Source organism: Apium graveolens, chromosome 11 (genome assembly GCF_009905375.1).
Source record: "Apium graveolens cultivar Ventura chromosome 11, ASM990537v1, whole genome shotgun sequence".
Lineage (NCBI taxonomy): Eukaryota > Viridiplantae > Streptophyta > Magnoliopsida > Apiales > Apiaceae > Apium > Apium graveolens.
Genome location: NC_133657.1, coordinates 110605873 through 110631804, shown reverse-complemented (window position 1 = coordinate 110631804; position 25932 = coordinate 110605873). Strand labels below are relative to the sequence as shown.

The 25932-nt window shown below is 34.5% G+C and overlaps 1 protein-coding gene and 1 non-coding gene across 2 annotated transcripts; one reads left to right on the top strand and one right to left on the bottom strand.

Moving 5' to 3' along the window:
- Positions 1-10789: 10789 nt before the first annotated feature.
- LOC141695767 (BOI-related E3 ubiquitin-protein ligase 1-like) lies at positions 10790-11629 on the top strand. Its single transcript, XM_074499986.1, has 2 exons — positions 10790-10909; positions 11156-11629. Exons 1-2 carry the CDS (start codon positions 10790-10792, stop codon positions 11627-11629), a joined length of 594 nt encoding a protein of 197 aa, XP_074356087.1.
- An 8413-nt stretch (positions 11630-20042) lies between these two features.
- On the bottom strand, positions 20043-20149 carry LOC141699285 (small nucleolar RNA R71). Its single transcript, XR_012565759.1, has one exon. It is a non-coding gene; the product is annotated as a small nucleolar RNA R71 (small nucleolar RNA).
- Positions 20150-25932: the final 5783 nt, after the last annotated feature.

Sequence of the window (25932 nt, the reverse complement as noted above, 5' to 3'; positions counted from 1 at the left end):
GTATGTCAAGGGGGACAACCCCAATAGGGTGGCCTCGCAGTGCGAGCCCAATTTGGCCAGCTCGTTTGCCCCTTCATTCTTCCCGTGTGGGATAAGACCTAGCCTCACCTTATTAAAATACTGATTATCCTTTGTGCAAACTTTGGGTAAAGCTCCGTCCCTGGCCCTTTAGCTTGATAACCCCCATTTATATGGTACACCATAATTATTAGGCCACGGAACACATTCAAGTTCTCGACCTTCATCTCCAAAGCTAGTTTGAGGCCATTTATTAGGGCTTCGTACTCAGCATCATTATTGGTCACATGAAAAGCCGGATGGGTCGCACTTCTTATCATGTGCCCCTCCAGGCTAATCAACTTCATTTCTTGCTCCTGCCACTTCCCCATTAGAAGCTCCATCCATAAACAAACTCCACCATGGGGCACTATTCTGCTTCTTTTGTTCACTTTCATCTATCCTAGAAATAATAATGAGGGCCCCCTGGCCCACATTCTGATGTGGTGTAATCTCGAGAATAAAATTGGCTAAGCCCTGGCCCTTGATTATGGTTCGAGGCTTATAATCCACCTCGAATTGGCCTACCTCTATTTGCCACTTTAGCATTCAACCAGAAGCCTTAGGTTTGTGCATCACCTGCCTGAGGGGTTAAGATGTCCTCACCTCTATTTTATGAGCTTGGAAATAGGGCTTGAGCTTCTAGAATGCCAAGATTAGAGCATATGCCGATTTTTCGAGACTTGGGTATCGGATCTCTGAATCTGCTATTCTCTTACTTATGTAGTACGTTGGGAGTTGAACGTCGTTCTCCTCTCGGAACAATATAATACTGATTAAAAAGTCACACACTGGAAAGTATAGGATTATAACTTTCCCATCCTCGGGGTTGGATAATATTGGAGGGCTGTTAAGGTATCTTTTATATTCTGAAAGGCCTCTTCACATTCCTCTGTCTATTCAAAGTTTTTTCCCACCTTTTTGATGGCCTTGAAGAACTATTGGCATTTGTCAGAGTATTTTGAGACGAAGTAGTTGAAGGCAGCCACCCTCCCTGTTAGACTCTGCACATCCTTTACTCAACTTGGCGACTTCATCTTGAGCAAGGCTCGTATCTTGGATGGATTGGCCTCCATACCCCTATAATTCACAATAAATCCCAGAAACTTTCCCGACTCCACCCCAAACACACATTTTTGGGGGTTGAGCTTCATCTTTGACTTCCTCGAAATTTGGAACATCTGTGCTAGACGGTGAACATGATCCTTTATTTTCTTTGACTTTAAAAGAATATCATCCACGTATTCCTTCATGGTCTTCCCAGGTTGATCTTTGAGCATTTTGTTCACCAGCCTCTGATAAGTTACTTCAGCATTGAGGAGTCCGGAAGGCATCCCAATATAACAGTAGAAGCATCGATCGGTGATAAAAGAAGTGTGCTCCTGATCTGGCCCATATATTGGGATTTGGTTATAGCCCAACTAAGCATCCATGAGGCTAAGCAGAGCGTGCCTAGCCGTATAATCAACTAGCTGATCAATTCAGGGTAGAGGGAAACTATCCTTCGGGAACGCCTTATTGAGATCTTTGAAGTCCACACATGTTCTCCAGTTACTATTCGGCTTCTTGACTAGCAAAATATTGGAAAGCCATATTAGGTAGAAATTTTCTCTCATGAGCCCTGCTTCCATCAGCCTATCCACTTCTTCCTTGACGGCTTCTACCCTTTCTCCGCTGATCGGACGGCTCTTCTGTCTGACCCCCTTCTTTTTTGGATAGAGGTTGAACCGGTGGCACATAACATCCGGGTCAATTCCCGCCATATCAGTAACCGACCATGCAAAGACATCCAGATTCTTCCTCAAAAATTGAGTCAAGTCTTTTCCAGTTTTGGGTTCACATTAGAGCCAATCTTGAGCACCTTGGAATAATTATTTGGATCCACTTGGATGGGGATAGTATCTTATGAGGACCCTGCTCGTTCGATCATCAGGGGCATCCTTAGGTCCAAGTCTGCCCGAGTTTTACTTATATCTCCTACTTCTGTGATTGTTAGCCCATTAGTGCTCGTTATTTCAGGCTGACGGGCTCGAACCATGGTTAATTAACATCCAAAAGTAATAGTTACCTGACGAGTAACCCCATCAGGCATATCTGTGGTGGTTGTTGTGTCCTTCCACACCTATTTCCCTTTTTTAGCCTTGAGGCTATCTACTCCTAGCTCTCTTCTTCATCATTTTCTTTATATCCCTTCCTATACCATAATCATGGGCTAACAGGCCTCCATAAGTAATGCCCCAAGTCGTGGCTCCATTTGAATCTCCAGGCTCTCGAAGTATCCCTCCGGAAATTCTTCAATTGAGATCATGTTGTAAATTTTATACCCTTCGGGGCACTTTCTTTTCCTTTCATCAACCTCCTCCAAGAGGACATCATTTCTTCCAATTTAACAGACTCCCTAGTTGCATTACCCCTTTTTGATGCTTTGAGTGTCTGGTTATAACAAACCCTCGAGTCATATTAGCAACCCTTCAAGAAACCTACGCCCTGGGTTTTGGGAATTTTAATGTCATATGATGGATCGAGGTCACCATCCTAATAGCCTTCATAAGTATCCTTCCGACTATAACAATATAGGCACACAGCTGGTCTACCACAGTAAACGTAACAATTTGGGTGCACACGTGAGTTTCTTTTCCCAAGATGACCGGGAGTTGGATTGTCCCCTTCACTACTATCGAATCTCCTATGAACCCATAGAGGTATCTGCCCGAGAAAGGTATTTCTTTGGTAGGAAGCCAAGCTTCTTATAAGCATCATATGTAAACACATTTCTTGGCTCCTGGTATCCACTAATACTTGATATACTTTTAATGTCCAAATTTTCAGTTTTACCACCAGAGCATCAATATGAGGGTAATGGACCCGCTTAGCTTCTACCTCTCTGAACACAATATTATTGATCTCCCTATCAAGGAACTTCAGGGGTTTATGGCTGAGGTGATTGATTAGTGAAAGGTCTATCCTTCGCCTCTCGGGCGTACATGTCTTTCCTTTCTTCTGCCTTCCCAGTGTGAGTCCATCCTAGAATTATGTGGATGTTGTTGTCTCAAGGTACCCTCTCTTTCTCTTCCGGCGGTGGTGGCGGGATAGCATGATATTCTTACTTGTGCTTTCGAACTTCCTTGATAACCCACTTCCTTAACTTTACCTGACAGATCAGTGTTTTGATCTCATCCTTCAATTCTATATAATTCCCCGTATCATGCCCCGTGGCCTCATGATATGCACAATATTTTGAAGTGTCCCTTTTGTTGTAGTCTATGAGGGGGGCTGCCTTTCGGAGTACACCATTTCTCTCATATATTGCATATATATGGTCAATGGAGGCCGCTAGAGGTGTGTGTGTTGGCCATTTACTTATGTAAGCCTTCATGTCTCCTTGCTTGTCTCCTTGCATCTACCAGCCTTTTTCGGGCTGGAGCTACATCCTTCTCTCCTCGAGGCTAGAGGATATATCCTTCCTATTTTGGTAATTCTCATTGATCTTTAAATCCCTCATTGATTTTTGTACCCTTTTGAAAGGCTCAGCCGGCTCATAAAACTCAGCTAGGGTTCTAGGCTCGCGGGCCAGAAGGCTCTTCCATAATTTTGACCCTTCTTTTAATCGAGCAATCAAGATATTCTTGATGTTCTCCTTTCTTGCATCCCTAACCTTGGGGACCTTGACATTAAATTGCCGGAAATATTCCGTTAGAGGCTCTCCCTCTCTTTTCTTAATATTTTCCAATGTGGCAACTGGCAGGGATATTGGAGGGTGGACTGAAATTGTTGGATGAACGTGTCCTCCAACTCTTTCCATGTTCTTATATTGGCCGAACCCAATTTTAAAAACCACCTAACAATCTAATATACACCTCAAATCTCCAGCCCTAACAATCTCTCATTGCCCTTCGTTATTGGCATTACTTAATAAAATCGGAGGCTTTTGGCCGCTCATGACGTCCCGTGCCTCCGGGTCGCACCATAGACTCCCCTTCCTGGTCAGCCCTATGTCTTTGTTTTTCAGTCCTTCTAAGAGAGGTGTCCCATAGGCGCTTGTGAGGGGGAGTCTCCGTGCATTTCTTTCGCTGGGTTTCTCGAGCCTCGGGCGTTTTATCCTTCATTTTCTCCCTGATATTGTCCAATTTGAGTCTGAGATCGTGCTCACTCAATATTTTTCCCTCGCGTTCAAGCACACTGGTTGACCTTTCCTCAGACGAATTTGGATTTTGCCCTGATCCTTTAGATATCTGGCTGCCCTGCTTGACCTGGATCAGAGGTATCTCATCCCACTCCATTGATGACTCCTTCCTTCATTTGGTCTCGCATGACACATCATTAAACTCATGAATGAGCCATTTTTAAGGGCCCTTTCCCTTCAAGTTATGCTGAGAGAGCTTAAGGCAGCGTGCCTTGCGCTTAGTGTTCCCGGTAGTGCCTTTCTCTACTCTGGATATCCTAGTGTTGATTTCATTCATCCGGTTTCTGAACCCGTCGAGATAGGCTAAGACTGTCTGGCCGTTAATGGGCAGGGGCAGTGGTGGCGTCTGATCCTCTAGGGGTGTGTTTTCAGTCCCGTTCGAGGTCCCCTTCTTGATGCCGCATTTTGGTACTACAACTGACTTGCCTTCTTTAGTCATCTTTTATCCCTATGATGAAATCTCCTCTCCTTCTAACGCCAAATATTAATGGGAGAATTTTGTTTAACAGTATTTTGGAGGTTGATGGCCGTAATAAAGGTCAAGGTTTGTGCTTTAGGACGGAGGAGGTTGTGTATGGTGGTAGTGGAGATCGCGGGGCAGATCGGGGCAGGTTTTGCATAAGACCGAAACCGAGTCTGCAGACCCTCAATTTTGAAAATTAAAAACCGTAAACGCAACTGAAGCCAGCGGTACACTTTTATTTTAAAAGCCCCAGTTTGGTTTTTATCGGATCAATTTTCGTTATAAATCGCGTCCAATAAAATTAACAAAATAAACACGATTAGTAAAATTCTTAAGCCTACAAATTACAAACTCAAAATAAATTTGTTCTGAAACAAGGATACAAAGTTTTCATAATTTATTACAAAAATCTAGGTTAATTCGTGAAAAATAAAAATTTAACATAAATTTTGACAAGAGGTGAGCAGTAACAAGCAATGCATGACTACTGACCAGAAACTTATTAGCTGCCATAAGTCCACTACTAATTTCCTGAAAATTGGCTGCAACATTAAAAACAACATAGTGTTAATTTAAGTTGGCAAAACTGTTCATTTTGTCCATTCATTATGTAATCATGCAAATGGTTCTCAAGTTTAAAAATTTCAGATGACTGAAAATAAAGAACCAGGAGTTCTCATACTTGCAATCATATGTTTGGGAGTACAACCACTAGTAAATCGGTACCCATTTCACCAAATAATCTTGCAATATCCAAATTAAAACAGAACTTTCTACTAGTTCTAAGTGTCAACATTACAAATAAAAAATAAAAAATCTCACATTAGAAAATTATGCATTTTTAATACAAAATTTCATTTTTATGAAGCAAACTAGAAGTAAATTTCAGACAATAGCTTCCACTTTGCAATCTCACAGTAATTGTAATGTTCAGTACTGTAACTTAAAGTAAATTGAATAAGTTTAGTGTAAACTAAAATTAAAGTTAAGGATCAAAGATATCACTTATCCCATATAACCAGGGAGTTATACACTCAAAAAGAAAAAGGACTCCACTATAGTTAGCCACAATTTAATAGCTACTAGCCTCAGCCAAACTATAAGCATGGTTTTCATCTTAGCAGTACTGCAGTATTAGAATTTGGCCTCCACTCTGTATACTTAAATTATATGTATTTTTTTAATTTATATGTATATAAATTAAGATAAAAAGGGAAATCAGATTAATCTGACATAGTATTTTTGTAATATGCGGTTAAACGACATGTGAATGCATATTTTACTGGAGCAATCGACAAATCATCTTAGTGCTAGAGGACCCCACACACTAATTTAATTCTATCATTCATTAAAATCAGCATATTTCATTATTTCCACATACAAGGTGTATATACATTCCCTTCTTTCTCATTTTGAAGCTTTATAATAGTTGGATGCATATATATCATTTTTGTAGACTCTAGTCTCTCCTGGTACAAGTATATATGACTTAATGCATATACACGTCATTTATGTAAAAAAATTGTACTATTCATTATAAGACGGAATCTCCTTGATGGATATCATATAGATTTTAAATGCACATGATTATGTGTTCTTATAATGGAGATAAAAGAATTGTAAATATGCAAAAGGAAGACATGATATTGATATCCATGAGAGAAGTGAAGATGGAGCCTGGCGTATGAAAATTTGTTTTAGCATAGAAGGATACAAACGATGCGTTTAACCTGACATAAAGTAGTCATTCTATCAGGTTAATCTGATATTCCTTTTCTTCATAAGTTAAATATATTTTATTTATTTATTTATTTATTTATTTATTTATAATTATCGATTTGGATCGGGTTTTTTCGGTTCGGTTTTCACCTATAAACGAACCCGAAAAGTCGATTTCAGTTTATAATTTTTTTGTTTCGGTTTCAGATCAGATTTTTGCAGTTTGGACTTTAACGGTTTTTACGGTTTCGATTTAGGATTCAGATTTTTTTAGTTTTATGCTCAGCCCTATATGGTGGTGGATGAGCTTGTATGACGACTCCAAACAAAAGAATATGGTTTTTTATTCTTTGTCAAGTGTCAGCTCATGTCTCATACAAGTGCCAATGTACCCTTTTTATAAGGATCAAGCCTCATGTAGTTCTTGGGGAACAATTTACCTAGGCTAGGATTAGGGTTTTTCTAACCATGCAGCCCGAGCCCATTTCTTAGTCAGGCCTTCAACCAAGTAGTCATGTAAATCACGACCGACCCTACACGTTTCCTACAATCTCGCGACAACTCTATATTTCTTCCTGTGATTTTAGGAATATCCTGTGTTGGTCTTGAAATTTACGAATAACCGAGTCATTTATGAGTCATTTTTTATAATGAAGCTAAAATCTACATGATGCGAGCCGTCCTGGCCACCTCGGCTCACATTAAGAATAATCATTTAGAAAGTTGAGAGGTGAGCCCGTCTGATCTCATCTCTATTTGTCAATTAACTAGTTTTTATGGCTTTCCCATGCGATGTAAGCTCACGAGCCCAGCTCGCATGAAGTATCCTTCCCTTTTTAAACTTGTGGCCCAGCTCACGAGCGATGCGAGCTGGTGTGCCTTGTAGAAGGTCTGTCTTGTTGTAGGCCTACAACCTACTAACCCAAGAATAGGGCAATTCGAGCCGGCGGGTCCGACCCGTATTATATTCTTAGTCTTCTTCATTTGGACCCATTTACCATGTTTTGTGTATAGCGAGCCCACGAGCCCAGCTCGTTGGGTCTTCTTATCGCTTAAAAGACCATAAGGTAGTGGGCCACCAAAGATCATTATGTTATGGGCTCACAACCCACTCTTTTAATAGATGAGCAATAGTGTGAGCCCATAAGTCGAGCTCACACTTTCCATATATTCGGTCCCCTCTTCTTTTTATGCTCATAAGGACATGTTCAGGGTCCATACCTAAAAGTGGGTATAACAATTAAACTTAAGGAATTTTTTTTAATAATTGGTACACCATTCAAATAATCCAATAATATAGAAATTTATAACAATACAAAATAATCATGCAAGAATATTATTACATTTTTTTTAATTTCATTTTAAAATTTTTTTAATATATCAATTTAACATTATTTTTTTCCCAACCAAATCTATAAATTTTAAAAGTAATTCCATCCAACCCATAACCTATCACTTGTTGGCGTAAAACAGAATGTGATTTCAAAAAGATTAAAAGTGACACTAGAACCAGAAAATTAAATTTTTCGCCCAATATAAAAAATTCTTACCATATTCAACCATTTTTCTAGGCCTTGACATAAAATGGTAGAAAATGACCATAAACTTGAGGGTAGAAAATGTCATTTACAAAACTGTATGATATATATTTAAATAAGTGCGGGATCTCTATCTTTTCTCTCTCGCATGAGAGTCGGCTGCCCTACATTCTTCTAATCCTAGCCGCCCTACCTTCTTCTTCACCCCTTCTACCCATCTTTATTTCCATAGTCATCTCCGTCTCCTTCTTTTGTTTACTTTTTCTTCAATAAAATCGAGATTTATTCCAAAAAACTCAAAAAAATGCATTACAATTGTTTACTTTATTTTTCAGATCTACTAAGATAAGAGTTTGGATATTATAATAAAATTCAGTTTTTGGATTCAAAATCTTTGGTCTAACAACATATTACAATTTGGTGTTATTCCGAGATTTTTGAATTTTGGGTTTTTTCATATTATTTTGTTTAAGTTATTATTGGTGTGTTTGATTGTCTCGTTTTATGCGATGTGTCTCGCTTTATGCTATGTGGTGGTTTGTTGAAAATGAATTTGATGGTGTATCGGGAGATCTGAATATCTCGCATCAACAACACTTTCGGCAGGTATATAGCTGGTGTCTGGCAGGTAGATAACCGGGGTGCTCTTTGAACGGTGGTAAAAATCACATGTGCCCAACTCTCGCAAAAAATATTTGTTCATAGCATGAGATCTCTAACCTCTGAAACTGAGTCCTCTGAACATTGCACTATCAATGAAATTAATGTAAGGGTCATTGTGAAGCTACTTTTTTCGGGGGAGATGCATGCTGGATTGCGCCGAAAACCATTACCTTCATTTTTAATTTTTAGAATATTTATATTCAGTTTGTGAAGCAATCTGGAAATAAAATGGCTAATGATTTAGCTCTACTTATTTTTCAACCTGGTTGTTTGATCACTTGGGGGTTTATCCCGATTGAGTCTATTTCCAGTTATTAATAAAATTTGCTTTCAATTTGGAAAAAAGAGTAATAAGTGCGGGGTTTTGCTATACGCCTGTCGTTAAACTATCAACATACTTATATAAAGCAGAAAACGAGGTCGTTTAGGTGGCGCCTCTCAAATCGTCTAATTCTATTTTTCTAATTTTTTAAAATTTTTTAGTTAGTAATAAAATAAACTACAATTACCTTATATTCTTTTAAATATACTATCATAATTCGTAATATTTTCCTAAAGTTTCTACAAAATCTTTATTTAGAATTTTTGAAATCAATTTACCATCATAATATTCTCATAAAAATTCTACAGAGAAACGTACCATCTTGATTATTTTTTGAATTTCTTTTTTAATATCATTTTTTGTTCTCCTCCTAAAATCAACTAACTATGTATTTTCCTAAAAAATTTCTTTCAATAATTAGATTATAAAATATTAAAAATAAAAGTATCTATAAATATTTACCATCTTTCATAATATTCTCCTAAGGTTTCTACAACATCTTCCATTAAAATTTGAAATCAACTCACCATCGTAATGTTCTTTTAAGTTCTCTTTTCTCTTTAAATCAACTTAGTACTTGATATTTTTCTAAATTTCTGTATTTAATATCATTTCTTTTCTTTCTCCTAAAATAACTTATTATATTATATGCTCCTAAAATTTTTCTTTTAATTTGTAGCCGATGAAATATTACAAAGAAGGAGATGATGAGATATCGTTTTAATAGTTTTTTTTAGTTTTCTCAAATTTTTATATTATTAAATAGAAAAAATATTACATTCATTATTGACTAATAAATAATATAATTTAATAATATTAGATTTGTGAATAATGAAAAAATTACTCATCGGAACAAATATGTTTCACGAGAGAATTCATTTCTAAAATTTTGATTTACTATATTTATTTATTATTAATAATTTAAATTTAATCAAAATATAAAAAATATAAAGAAAACTAAATATTATTTCAACACTATAGCGTGGGGCTTAATAAACTAGTTTTATAAAAAAGCTCCCACCACTATAAGTCAGGGAGATTATCATGTTCTCAATAGGACCTGGTAAGGTGGTTGTCCCTCTTATTAATTGGGCCAATTTTTTTAATTTTTTTTGAATTTTAACCTTTTTGTAGGGATTGGGAAATTTTAAAATCACTTTTTTAATGTTGTTGAAATTATTATTTTTTATTGATTTTTTTAATTAAACTAATAATATGTTTAAAACGAGAAATTTTAAAAGATTTGATATATACAAAATATATAAGTATGGTATATCCAAGATAATTAAAAAAACAGCTTGTAAGGATCGTATCAAATAAAAATATTAAATTATGTTAGATATTAGTTACTACCCATATTAATGTTATTGAATTTTTTTTTGTTTTTATTAATGAATATTTCATAGTTTTTTGCTTCACAGTATCCTTTTTCATGGTTTTCTTATTAACAAATAAATGCCTTTTGCATAGAATATATGATTTTCTATATCCATACAATGTTAATTTGTATTTATAATCCATCAAATGATGTTTTGCATTATCTCTAAAGAAATCTTGTTGACTAAATACAATAAAAACATATTTTTCACTACTTTAACTCTTCCTTAGTGTTTACTGTGTTTAGGTAACAGTTAATACCAAAATCCAAATTTTATTATTTTTTTGACAAAACAAAATCCAAATTATTGATTGCTGTCAGTTTGTGTCCAGATACATTTCACACCACCACACCTTCTCTTCCCCTGAAACCCTATATAATGGACTCCAGTCTCCTCTAAGATTTTGTGCCCTTCCTGATCACTCTCTCAAGTCTTGTTTATTTCTCCCTCTCAACCTTAATTACAATGGCTTTCAATCAACAACCAAATCCCTCTATAACTGACCAGCTCTCAATGGAGTTCAATCAGTTGTCCTTTAACATTAACAATCAGAGGACAAATGTGCAGGATTTTCTCCTGCAGCAGGTTGACATTATTATGCATCTGTTATTTCTTTAAGTTTTATGAAGAAGTTGTTAAAAGGAATAAGTTTTTAAATTGAGAGATTGTATTTGCATGCACAACATTTACATTTTTACACAATTATGAAAAATTCAAAGCTGAAAAAATAAAGATGCGATTGAATCCATTTACCGCACCTAGTTGTATTCTTATCTTTGACTTTTATTTTATTTTTATGTTTGATGATACATGTATAAATTATTTATGCAGCACCTGGAAACAGTGAATGCAGTAATAACTGAGCAAACAAGCCAGGACAACCTCATCCTGAATTATGTGTCCAGACTTCAGGGTTTAATCCAGGAGAAGGAGCAGGCTTTGGCTACAGCACAGCGTGCAAATTCCATGCTCCAGAGACATGTGGCGGAGACTCAAGCTCAGCTGAATGCAAGCCTGCAGGAAGGAGTAGTGGACAAAGAAGCAATGATTCTTAGGAGTATGATAGCTAATGTAGGTGATGCAGGTTCTTCTTCTGCAGGTGACGTTACCATGGATATGAATTGCCAGATGTGTCACAAGAAGCCCTCGTGTGTGCTTATTCTGCCATGTAGCCATTTGTGCTGCTGCTTGGCTTGTAAGCATTTAGTGCACATCTGCCCTGTGTGTGCAACTGTCAAACAAAGTATTGTTGAGGTTTCTTGGCCTCAGATGAAATTCCAAGGAGCAGATTTTGGACAGGAGTAGAGTCTCCTTGATTTTATTTTATTTTATTTTTTGTTGTCAAATTTTGACCTTTTCCCCTTTATCATTATTCAATAATAAGTTTTTCGTTTGCAAGTTTTACCGTTCATGTGTTAAAATATAAGGGAGTAGCATATACCCGAGGCAAGGGATTCAAGAAAAAACAATGAAAAACATAGACTAAGAATTATGTTTGATCTTTTAATTTTTTGACTTCAAGATATATGATTTAGTGATTTTAATTAAATTTTTATTTTTTATTTATTTCAGTCTGAGACCAAATGACTTAAAATTCAAATAGTCAAAAAAAAAATTAAATTCCGAAAAAGACACTTCTTATATTTTAGAAGGACCATCTAATAATAAGAAATTTGTTTTTCATATTTTTAAAATAAAATAAATGAGTAAATTTCATTGGTAGTTAGGAGTGAGCATTTTTCGGTTCAAAACCGAGAATCGAACAGAACCAATCAAAAATTGCGGTTCCGATTCGGTTTTTCACTAATTCGGGTCCGGTCTGAATTTCATTTTTCTAGATATTTTAACGTACTAAAACCGTAAAAACCGAACTGAACCGTGTATAAATGAATTAATACAAATATATATATATATAAATATATGTATATATATTACGCATTATGTTTTCTAATTTATAATATTATGATAAATTCTAAGAAAAATTATGATTTTTATTGTATTACTCGTTTCTTTAAATATATATGGAGTTTTGAATTTTTTTATAAATATTTTTCTTCTTAAATATTAGAAAGTAATCAAATTTAAAATGATTCATCAATAATTAAAAATTTTCTTTTACTAATTTATCCCTAATAAATAATCAAAAATAAATAAAATTTATAAAGTTAGAATACAAAATAATATGCAAAATAAATAAATATGAAATAAAGTATAAATTCAGTTTTTTCGATTCCGAACCGAACCAAAATTTATGGTTGGATTTCAATTTAGTTCTTACATATATATATATATAAAGGATTTGGTTCACTTTTTGAAATACTTCTATTTCGTTTCTGATTCCTGTTGCTCACCTTATTCAGAGCCCAATTTTTTTTTTTGACAAATGCAGAAAATTTTCATTAAATTGAATATAATACAGCTGGGACAAACCCTCAACTATCGATACAACCAGGTGATGAAACAAATAACATACTAAAATCAATTAGATGATTTGTTTCCTGATTGTTTAACACATATAATTTAAAAATTCTTGAAGCTAAAAACGAAATCAAAAACATCTCAAGCGATCCAAATTACACCAGCATCTCTGAAGATAGCAACATCGCAATTGACCATATCACGTAAAAACTAGGGTTAACCCAATGTTCAGAAACAACAATCGCATAAAATGAGATTGGAGAAGCGGCACACCAGCTATCTACATGCCGGATACCAGCTATAGACATATCGAAGACACCCGAGCTATCTACATGCCGGATACCAGCTATAGACATGCCGAAAGTGTAAACCCATAAAATATGAACAATATTTGGTTGTGAAAGGTGAGCTCTTGCAATAATCATCACCGTCCCATATTCGATACAGGTTTTGCAGATCACCAAAAATATCACCAACTTCGTCCTCAACAGATCCAATACCAGATTAACCCAAGCATGACTAAACAAAAACATAACAAATACTCCAAAAGGAGAGACAAACACACACTCCAAGAGGAGAGACATACAAATACCCAAAAGAATTGTGTTTTATTGAAAACAAATCAACCAGAATAAAAGAAAATGAAGGGATCGGGGCTTTCCACCGGAAAAAACCAGTGGAAACCCCTCGATTTACTTGAAAATGGACGCATTGAGAGCCCAACTTAAGTCACTTGCAAGTTGTAATATGTTTTAACAAATTTTTTGGAAAAAATGATTCTTTGAAAAGGAAATATAAAAGCTTAGTTCCTTTTCTTTTGTATTTGGTTTTTTAATTTTTTATAGACTTTTGAAAAGATTAGAAGAAAAGTTTAAATTGTTCATTATTCTTTACTTTTACTTCACATTTCATATGTTAATATATGCACATGTATGAAGTGTTAGTGATACGATAAATATATATTTTATATTCAAAATTGATTTTGTAATATAAATTATAATTTAATATATAATCTTGAAATGATACCAAATATTTTTTAATTTTTAACTTTCAATTAAACATTTTCTTTTAATATTCAAATTACCTAAATGATGGTTAAAAACTTACTGTGCCAGCTAGCATCATCACTACTATAATATTATGCATAACAAATGTTTTAGTTATTTAAAATGATAGTACAAATTTTTGGTGCTTATTACACCAAATTTTCTTTTTTTGATATTTTTTTATCCTTCCTAGGTGCCTTACTTAGTTTTAGTTAATTATATATATATGGTTAACTAAATAATAATTGTAGATGTACAATTACTCTTAAATAAATGTTATTAAAATATTATTGATGTGAATATAAGTAACTGACATTAAACATTTGTTATATGACTTTGTGAATAGAATTATATAGGCAATGACAAGAAACATCGGCAATATGGTGGTACAAATACATAAATCTGACAATAACATGTCAAACAAAACTGAATATATTATTGATTACTATGAGTGACATTAATTTAGCATGTTAAATAAGACTGAATATATTATTAAATACTACCTACATCTTAGGGGTTGTGCAGTAAATTTTGAAAAAAAAGAGAGCAGAATTAGTTGTGTTACAGTAGTATTATAATTTAAATTAATGCAACATATATTAGGTCAACCAATATAGAAAAATAAAATAGAGCGAATGAATATATTTTAATGCAACATATATTAGGTCAACCAATATAGAAAAATTAAAATAGAGTCAAATTACTATATTTAATTAGCGGCATAATTTAGGTTAGAGAGAAAAATACTGCTAGGTTAGCAAAACTAGGTACTACTAGTATAAATGTTGAAAGACTTTATATTTAACCAAGTTATGTAAGAGAGATTGAAAAAAAGATTTTTAATTTTCATGCAGTGTGTATATGATTTGTGACTGAGAATATTATGTTAAGTAATAAATTAGAATTTTAATTTTTTAATTAAAATAATTTTTTTTTTTCACTATTTTCAAAAAAAAGATATAAAAATGTATACATGTAACATATATATTTATTATAGGCATACAACTTATTCATTATAAATATTTATTATAATAAACAGTTCACAATTCATGTATTAAAAATAATTATAAAAGGCTTAACAAAATTCAAGTCCCATTACATTTGGAGAGACTTAGTTTTCCCTTTGAAAGTAACATAATATTTACAATGTCATAACATTGTAAATTTATTTAACTACCAATCAAATAATAAAAATAACACTACTTAATATGTATATAGCTTTAGACAAAAATATAATTTTATGCAGGTCAATTTCGTAACTCCAAATTATATCTGATACTTATGTAATTTTATATAAATGTATATTACAGTTACACGCCACCATAAAATAATTAATATTTTTGTGATACACATGTTTATTTCATTTTAAATCATATATAATTAAAAAATTTAATTAACGGATCAAAAAATGAAGTTGTACAATTTATTTTAATTTAAAATATTATTGAAAAATAATAAAATAGTTCAATTCTCTAATAGACTAATACTTATCCAAAATTATTCTATAACATAATCAAATAAAATTCAATATTTTTCTAAATATTATAAGTTTTAAACTTTTATTAATAGTCAAATACAATTATTATTTAACATTATCATTGAATTTTATATTTTTAAATTAAATTTTATATTTATGATGAGATTCTATCATAAAATTACGGATTTCAAGATATGGGAGAGTGATTGGCATATATATATATATCCTTTGTAATCTCTTACCAGTATTTTATGAAAAACAAAGATGGTCCCTGTATGTTCATAAATAATATGTTTTAAATACTATTATTATTTAATTCCCAAAAGAGTTTCAATATTTTTCTTGTGAAAATAAGAAATATTTCCTCAGTTCAATGTTTGTTACTATTTTAATATTTTAATGGTATTTTAATATTTTAAAATGTATATTTATACAAAAGTTTGTTACAAACTTCGATTAACTTTTTATTCATAAAAAAAGTATGTAAATAATTTTTCTGAAAACATTTTTTATATCTAAAAATAGGTGTAAAAACTAAAATAACTACAAAAATTTATGACAGTAGTTGATTTTATAACCTCCAATTACATAAGTTAATATATTTTGTACACACATTTGCTTTTTATACACATTTGTTAAGATGGCAAGTTCTTGGTATCTCTTTCTTATTAAAATATAAAGAAATCAACAAATTTTTTTAAGGCAATAATTACTTTATGAAATACTGCATCATCTCCTCTAAAATCTTGTTAAAATTGGGGTCATCTTTGACCAAAATCTCGTAAAAACATATTTTAATCCCTTTTGCTATTAGTGAATTTTGCTATGTTTAGCTAATTGCATTATCTTATCACTAACCAACTATATATGTTCTTGCATGCAAGTTTGTACAACACTTTTATGCTTTTCATTTATTACTAAAAGCTAAATAATTATTTTCATATTATTTACATATTCTTTTAAGATGATTAAATTACATATATAAGTTTTACATAACCACAACCCCACCAAAGATTTATACTTCTAAAGTGTTATATTCCCACTTCTCCCTTCACCCCCTTTGAATATACACAATTTTGTATTCTCATTTCACTAGTTGAATTTCTTATGGCTTGCAATCATATTTTTTGACCAAAACAAAGTCATGGCTTCATTGCCTCTCATCATCGATTCACAAGCAGATGAGCGGCAAAAATTATATTATGCCCATGCACTTCCTAATTCAAACAAGGCTATTAATCTCAATCTCTCTTCATCATCAACTGACCAATAATCTATGATATATTTTCAGCTGTAAATAATCGGAGGGCAAACATTGGAGATTTTCGTCAATTTCGGGTATTGTATATTCTTCGGTCGACTGTGTTAGGCTTATTAATCTAAACTTGGGAGTTATTTTATTTTTTGAGTTGTCCTAGTCGATGCTGTAACGCACACTACTTGTCATGTGTGTGTGAATGTGGTCTAGAAAGTTTGTAGAAGTAGTGCTGGATAAACGTTAACATAACATTAGTGTTTAAATTAAAATAGTACTTAAGTTATACAGATCCTATTATATTGTAGGACATTACCTTTTTTTAGTTAGTATAAGTATTGTACTCTATAATTGATAAAGATTGAGAATTTGAACGCTCATTTTTCCCATTAATTTATACAAACAGTAAAACTTTATATACAACTATATCTTTGTGCCAATAATCTAGTATCAGAGTTTTGGTTGTCCAAGTAATGCCCAAATACACGCCAAAGGTACAAATGATGAAATCGGGAAAAATAAAGGAGGAGCGATCAGCTTAAGGTATCACATGCTGTATCGACCAAACTATATGCCATAGGTTATGAAGATGAATGTGTATATGCAGGCCCATGGAGTTTGGGAGGCCATATCACCAAAGGACCCAATATCAATATTGGTTGATGAAAAAATGGATAAAATTGCTCTGGAAGCATTTACCAGGCCATACCGAAAGATGTGCTTCTTTATCTTGCTTACAAGGAGACTGCTAAAGAAGCTTGGGACTCAATCAAGGTAATGTGCCAAGGAGCAGAGCGTGTCAAGATAGCGAAGGGACAAACTCTAAAGATCGAGTTTGAGTTCATGGTCATGAAGGATACAAAGACAATTGATGATTTCAGTATGAAATTGACTGGGTTAGGCATAAATATACGAGTACAGGGAGAACAGATAGTAGAGAGGTACATGGTCAAAACATTGTTAGGTGCAGTACCATCAAAATTTTTGCAAATTTCCTCCAATAAAGAGCAATTTGGCAATTTGAATACTATGACACTGAAAAAAATGGTGGGATTTTTGAAGGATCACGAGGAATGACTCAAGGGATAAATAGATGCAGGTGGAAATCAGTTGTTACTCACTAAGGAGAAATGGCTCGAAAGAGAGAGGATGGGAGCAAGTTGTTACCCATAAGGAAGGAGTGGGTCAAATAAATGTATAGAGACAACAACGAGGCCAACTCACAGAGATCTCAAACAAATGATTATTGTCATAATGTGAGAGATAAAATCAAGGTGTGTTGCTTCAATTGTTGGCATAACATTGGCACTGAACGCAATCTCGAGAAAACTCAAAGGCATCTTTTTTTAGTACCGGCCAATATTAACCCTGACGAAGGATTTTCAGAGCTATCGAACTACTTCCCGAGTGATTTTTACATATGCCCTTGTGGACTTCTATTAAGTGGCATTTATGTCCATTTAGAGTGCTCCATAAGGACTTGAATTGGTATTTTATACTCAAGTTATTTGTGTTTTTGATGTTTTTTGTAGTGTTTTGCATTTCAGGTATATATCAGGAATCCATGTGATTTAGCATTGCTTTGATGCTAAAATGGTGTTAGAAAGATGTCATGAAGATCGTTTGTGCAAAGACTGTCAAGAACCAACAATTAAATAAAAGCAGAATCAGAAGTTTTTTCAGAAGAACGGTGAGCCCGCGCTGGATTAGCACGCGGCCGCGCCATAAGTACAGAAGGTCAGCGCGACCGCGCTGGTGAAGCGCACGGCCGCGCCAGGTCGGGATGAAAGAATTTCGATTCTCTTATAATTCTGATTTCCGGGCTTCTAATCTGCATGGACTGCTATATAATGACAACTTAAGATCATTTTTCATAACAAGACGTACCGGAGCTTAAGAAGAAGACCGTATATCATAATTTAACCAAGGCGAATAGGTTCTAGTTTATTCCTGTGATTTATTTTAAGTTGTAATCTTGGATGCTAGTTTTCTTATTTGTTGAACCTATACTATTGTTAACGTACTTGGTTTTAATATTCGTTTTATAAAAACCTAGTTTATTATACCATGCTTTCATCAGAACCCACATTGATGATGAGTCTGATTATGGGCTGATCGTTATCGTGTGGTTCTAGCGGATTTATATATGGATTTCTTTAGTTAATTATGTTGATACCTTAGCATGTGGTGATTGTATGATATCCTAGTATTGGTTGTGCTTATTCGTCTTATGATCATCGTGAACTTATAAGATAACGTGTTAATTTCTAATGAAGCGATAGTGAATTTAGAGGTTTAGAACTTGCCATGTTAGGATAGGTTCATGTATTGTTATGCATGATTCGTAGGTAATTTTAACCATCTTACTTGCCCTATGTAATCAAGATAGATAACTTGTGCATTAAACCGTTATGTTGTCAAATTCTATAGACATATAGGGTCTCAATATAATTGGTGTCTATTCAGCTTCTATCTCTTTTGTGGATGTCTGGTAGTATGGTATTCGTACGACGAAAGTTGGCGTTTACTAGTTTTGTGTTATCTGATTAGTGTCATCACCATTGCATGCTAAGGTTAAGAGCAAAAAGGCTATTGAATGAAGTAGTAATGAAGTTAGAATCCCAAAATTGTGTTGTATAAGTAAATCAACCTTTTTAATCTCTTAATTAATTGCATGTTAGTTAACAATCTTAGGTATAAAAAAACCAATTTATTATCCGTCTTAGCATTGAATAATAACCATACCATTTTTGCATAAGTACATTGATTGAGATTAACCTAAACCAGTCTCCGTGGGAAGGAACTAGAATTGTTTCTATATTACTTGTAATCACGTATACTTGCGTGAATATTAGTGCGTGTTTTCGCCCTAACAAGTTTTTGGCGCCGCTACCGGGGACTCGGTGTTAATTTTTAGTTTATGTGTTTATCATCAGTGGTCGTTAAAGTTCATTGACTTGGACATTGTTACTTACTTATTCCCTTGTCATGTTTTAGGTACTCTAGCAAGCATATATGCATACACGTTCTCGGTGTCGTAAGAGAACTTTGCATCAAGCCGAGGAAGAAGTTGTAGTAGCGCACCAAGTTTTTGAGGAAGTAGAAAAAGTTGAAGAAGAAGCTCTTGTCATAATGGGAGAACCAGAAGTAAATCTGAAGGCTTTGATGGACTATTCTCAGTCGAAGATCAATGATATTCATTCTAGCATTATGAGACCTGCCATCGCGGCTAACACCTTTGAGATCAAGTCGAGCACGATTCAGATGTTACATAATTCAGTTCAGTTTGGGGGTTCTCTTATAGAAGACCCCAACATGCACATCAGAGATTTCATTGAGACCTGCGACACTTTCAAGTTCAATGGAGTTTCTGAAGATGCGCTTAAGTTGAGGCTTTTCCCATTCTCTCTGCGGGATAAAGCTAAGTGCTGGTTATATTCTGTACCACCAGGGTCTATCACCAAATGAGAGGATCTTGCTCTAAAGTTCCTAACTAAATTCTTTTCTATGGCGAAGACTGCTGCAATCAGAAAGGCACTCACTCAATTAGCTCAACAATCTGGAGAATCTTTATGTGAGGCGTGGGATCGTTACAAGGAGATGCTTAGAAAGTGCCCTCATCATGGGATGCCTGACTGGATGATCATTAACTGCTTTTGTAATGGGTTGGGTGCAACTTCTAGACCCATGTTTGATGCAGCATCAGGCGGAGCATTATGGGCTAAAAGCTACAATGAAGCTTATGAATTGATTGAGCTGATGGCTGCGAATGAATACCAAAATCCAACTCAGAGAATGCCGCAAGGCAAAGTAGCAGGAATTTTGGAAGAGCTGCTCAACTTCAAGCTTTGACGATGAAGGTGCATTCTTTGGCTAATTATGGAGTTAATCAGATCACTAGTGTCTGTGAGCTTTGTGCTGGAGCGTATGAGACTAATCAGTGTGCTAATTCTAGTGAATCAACTCAGTTTGTGAGCAACTTTCAGAGATCGCAGCAGCCAGTTCCAGCCACCTATCATCCCAACAACTACAATCATCCTAACTTCAGCGGGAGCAACACTTAGAATGCGGTGCAATAGCCTTATCAGCCATATGCAGCAAAGTAATATAACCCTCTTGGTTTTCAACAACTGCAGTATGCACCAAGAAAATAACTCCAACTTCAGCAGCTACCTCAATCTAATGAAAAATATGAACTAGAGGAATTGAGGCTCATGTGCAAGAGCCAAGCCGTGTCTGTCAAGACCTTGGAGAATCAAATTGGGCAGATTACTGATGCCTTGCTGAATCGACAACCTGGTACACTCCCTAGTGACACTGAAGTGCCAGGTAAGAGAGAAACTAAAGAGCAAGTCAAGAAAATCACATTGAGGTCTAGGAAGGTTGCAAATCCTGAAAATCTTAAGTTTCAGAAGATGAAGTTGTGGCTGAGGAAGAAGTGCAGAAGGAAGAAGAAGTGGAACTAAGGAAGACTACTGTGGAACACACTCCTCTTGAGGGTAATAAAGGGAGAAACAGATCTATCCTCCACCTCCTTTTCCTAAGTGGCTGTTGAAGAAAAATCTGGATAAGCAGTTTGAAAAGTTTCTAGAGGTGTTCAAGTAACTTCATATCAACAGACTTTTCGTTGAAGCTCTTGAACAAATGCCTAGCTATGCGAAGTTTATGAAAGGTATTCTCTCTCGGAAAATGAAGCTAAATGACTTAGAGACCGTTGTTCTCACGGAGGAATGCAACGTTGTGCTGTAACAGAAGTTTCCTCTGAAGCTTAAAGATCCTGGAAGCTTCACTATTCCTTGCACTATCGGAAACTTGTCTTTCGACAAGTGTTTATGTGATTTGGGAGCTAGCATCAATCTGATGCCTTTGTCTGTCTTCAAAAAGTTAGATTTGCCTGATCCAAAGCCTACTTATATGTCCTTGCAGTTCGCTGATCGTTCTATTACATATCCACGATGCATTGTGGATGATGTTTTGGTCAAGGTGGAAAAACTCATCCTTCCTGCTGATTTTGTAATTCTTTATTTCGAGGAGGATAAGAAGATTCCCATAATCTTGGGAAGACATTTCTTGGCTACGTGCCGAACCTTGATTTATGTGCAAAAGGGTGAGCTCACTATGAGAGTGCTGGATCAGGATGTGACATTCAATATTTTCAATGGTATGAAATTCCCTACTTATAATAAGGAGTGCTTAAAAGTGGAGTTGGTCGATTCTGTGGTGACTTCAGAACTTGATCTGTAACACCCCCAAATCCAAGGTCGTGAATTCGGGTCGTTACGATCACTTATTAATTAAATAATTCTCTTTTCACAATATTACTCGACCTTTTATTCAAACTCACACACACAGGTTATATGCTTGGATACAGTATCAAATAAATTATCTTCACTTATCTACCTGACGGGGCTGGCGCACAAAAAGCCTACAGAACTCACAAGCGTTCCTTACCCGCCTACGGACAGTAGTCCTGGTCTGATCCATGCTGGTAGTCTGTTGTGATATGATATATAAAAGCAAGGGTGAGCATTATAGCTGAGCAAGGTATATATCCCCATAATTAAGTATGTAAGGATAAATAAAACCAACAATTATACTTTGTATCTCCAAAGCGTTCTGAAAGTTTATATGCTTGTCAAATTTATAATATTCTCAAAATCAACTACAATAGTATATCCACTGGATACTTGTATTCATCTCTTTCTCAAAATCATTTTATACTCGTACTCATTTTATTTCAAAATCTCAAGATGTTGCTCGAACCAAGATTCTCAAATGGGTGTGATGTATATTCATCAACATCCCAATTTAAAACTCAGCCTTATTGGCAGATTTCTCAAATGGATTTGATATATAATCATCAACATCCTTATTTAAACTCGGCCTTATCGGCAGATTTCTCAAATGGATTTGATATATATTCATCAATATCCTTGTTTAAAACTCAGCCTTATCGGCTCTCTGTTGTATTTTTCACAACAGTTTTTCCAAAATGGAAGAAAGGGACTATACTGGAATAAACCACGTATCGGTGATCAGCCGAATACGAAATTTTCTCTACTAGTAGAAGGAATACAAAACTAGCCGCCTTTGGGCTTATCAAGACATTACACGATGGTTGCCATTTCCGTGCAAGTCTGAAAGTCAATGGTCACAGAGACCATATAACTGTATACTGCGCCACTCCGCGCTTGGTCACTACCCGATACGTCTCCATGCCGGGTAGGCCACATTCCAGTCCCAAAATAATTATATTATTTACATAAAATCCTTTATCGAAGGAATAGATCGTTCTTAGTTGACCTTTAAACAAGGTAATTTATCCGTCACTTTTATTACAATTGATCATTGGGCATTGTCGGAGTTTTGAATTTAAAATCATTTTCGACCCTTAACCGTAGTAGAGTTTTACATATATTGTTCACTTTTTTTTCATTGAGCGAGGAAGCAAAACCTTCATGCTTCTAGACTAAGTTCCCTAAGGTTTTGATAAGTTTCAGATGATTAATCTCTTTCAAGAGTTTTGAATAATTTAGAAAGTACCTTTGGGAACTATGTCTATTTTTAAATAAGTTTTTAGAAGTCCGAAGATATTAAATATCTAAGGTCTCATAATAATTTAGGAGGGATTCAATGAATTGATAAAATCTTATAAATAAAACATCTCTGTATAAGGTTTAATGAATTGATAAAAACCTTATATATAAAATATCTCTGAATATGGTTCAATGAATTGATAAAATCTTAAGTACAAAGTATTTCTAATTAAGGTTCAATGAATTAATAAAAAACCTTAAATATAAAATATTTCTGAATAAAGTCCAACGAATGGAGACACCTTAATCAAATAATCAAAACAGGATTTGGTATCCTATAATTGCTCTTTGAATAGTTAAATCTTTATTAAATAACGTGAAATGATTTATAAAGTATTCAGTATATTTTTAAATACTTTATGGATATTTAATAATCCCTTAAGTATCACATTATAAAATAATCAATCGAGTAAGGGTGTCCTTTAAATGAATAAACCAATATTTCTCGAAGTTTAAGTCAAAACCTCAATCGTTCGCTTGATATATATATTACGCGAACGTACTTTGTTTATCGAAATAGAAATCTTTCGCGTCCGGCTCTCTCCGGAATTCAATCGTTATTAAAATATCTCCGACTCCCATTATCATATATTATATTTGAAATACGTTTCAAGTTCTCATACTCGTGTAAAATAAAATTTGTTTTCGTAAACAATCGCATAATTCGTATGCATTGATATCATAGACAAGCATATATATTTGAACTGTAATCATGGCATCAATATCACAACAGTATATATATAGCATGGATAGTATGAGATAGGGTTTCGAAAACTTGCCTCAAGTAATCGAAGTGGTATGGTCTCTGGTGTTTGGTTGGCGATCTATAAACAAGAACCAACGGTCTAAGTTAGTACGCGATTAACGTCTCGCTTTTATTAAGCAACTTTCGCAACTACTCAAGTATAACGAATCTCCGATCGTCACATTCTCAACACTTATATTCTCAATTTATAACATGGTCGAGTTTTGAAATCGATCGTTCACTTTAGAAAGTCCATTTCGAGTTTTAAGCTCGAACGTGAGAAAACGCACGTCAAAACTAGGTTTTTATGCGTTTCTCGCTTGCGCTCGCTTTACCAAAACATTTTTATAGAATCGAAAAATTAATATTTACTCAAAATTCTTTTTGGACAGTCTTCTGTACTGTCATATCCATTTTTCATTAAGTTTTCCAGAATCTTGAAATTATTTGAAGTCCTTCAAAATCACCATGCAAAAGGACTTAAGTGCAATTGGCTAATCGCAGAAATGTTTTACACTAAAACGACCATAACTCCTAAACCGTAAATATCCTCATGATGATCTATACATGTATAGAAACTAAAAAACAAGATCTATCTGGTAATGGCCAGTGGTTTTCAAATTTTAACCATTTTCATGGCCGAATGTCCTGCAGAAAACAGATCAAGTGCAAGAATGCCCAAACTCAATTTCTACTACTTCATCTTAACACAATCAGTACCTATAACCATCATAAACACAAGTACTTCTCAAGATCCACCCACATACACCTTATATGCTCTATCTAGTACCACATACATGGATTACAACTCAACATCTCAAGCCTTTAGCAAGAACATAATCAATACAAACTCAAACAAACACAATCCTTTGGATCTTAACACTACAACAAACATAACTCTTAAATCCAACCATAAAACCTTGAAGGGTTGAAAGTTATACCTTATTGAACACTAGGAAGGTTAGTTCTAGGATTATTGAGGCTTGGTTTTCTTAGAAAACACTTAGAAGGGCTGGATCCTTAAGAAATAAAACCAAGAAACAAGTTAGAATTTCGGAGTTACCTTTCAGCACCTCATTCAAATATTTTTATAAAATTTAAAAATAATAATTTGAGGCTGAAATTTGGCACGAAGCTTACCCATGATATAGAGAAGCTATGGTAAAAATTTCATGATATTTGAATGAGTATATTTTGAGTTATGAATTTTTCTTTCTCCCTTGCTCAGAAAACCCGAACTGCTGGAATGAAAAATGGGAGAGCTTTAAGTGAGGGAAAAGGGGTTGTTTTCTTTTGTGGCTAAAGTGTGGGAGTGTATAATGAATATATGGGATGTATGCAGCAGATTTGACAATAAATTGGCAAAGTTATGGGTTGGTTTGATTGTGTGGTGAAGTGAGAAAAGGGAGAAGTATGGCTTGTGTACTTGTTTGTCTCCGATCACTATTCAACACTATTCCACTAACTATTCTAGTTAACTTCTAATCATCTAGTTACCCTCCTAACTACTAGTTAGGACTTGGTTATGCATGGCCAACTTGCATGGGATTTAATTTCTCATTCGTTTATTTATCGTAAACGCAATCGTCGTTCCATTCCGATAGTTTGCACGTATAACGACTTGTTTCGTAGCGATTTCTTTTATCGCTTATAATCCTATAACCAATTCCATTCCTTCTCTTGATCATTGAAACACCTTGATATATTATTTATTTCACGTAGTATTCCCAGTTCTATGCCATTCTTTACGGATACAAAAACACGTAGTATAATCGTGAATCTTCGAATTCCGTCGGCTTTTATATTCACTTATTTTCCTCGATAAACAAGAATATGATCTCGGATTCTCAAAATTCCACTATTCATTTTATAATGATCCCCATACGTATTACTTAATCATCTCAAGTTACTATTCACAGAAGTTTTAAAATATTACAAAAATCAGGGTTCTTACATGATCAAATGCTAAGGTCTGATGGCTTAGAGAAAGCCTTATTGGGAAATTCAGATAGTGAAGATGACGAAGGTGATGAGCAGTTGCAATATTTAAATGCTTCTCCTTGGAAACGAA

Excerpts from the sequence above, each read along its gene's own strand:
- LOC141695767 (XM_074499986.1), top strand. The coding sequence starts at position 10,790 with ATGGCTTTCAATCAACAACCAAATCCCTCTATAACTGACCAGCTCTCA. Across the intron at positions 10,910-11,155 it reads AGGATTTTCTCCTGCAGCAG|CACCTGGAAACAGTGAATGC; the intron begins GTTGACATTATT and ends TTATTTATGCAG.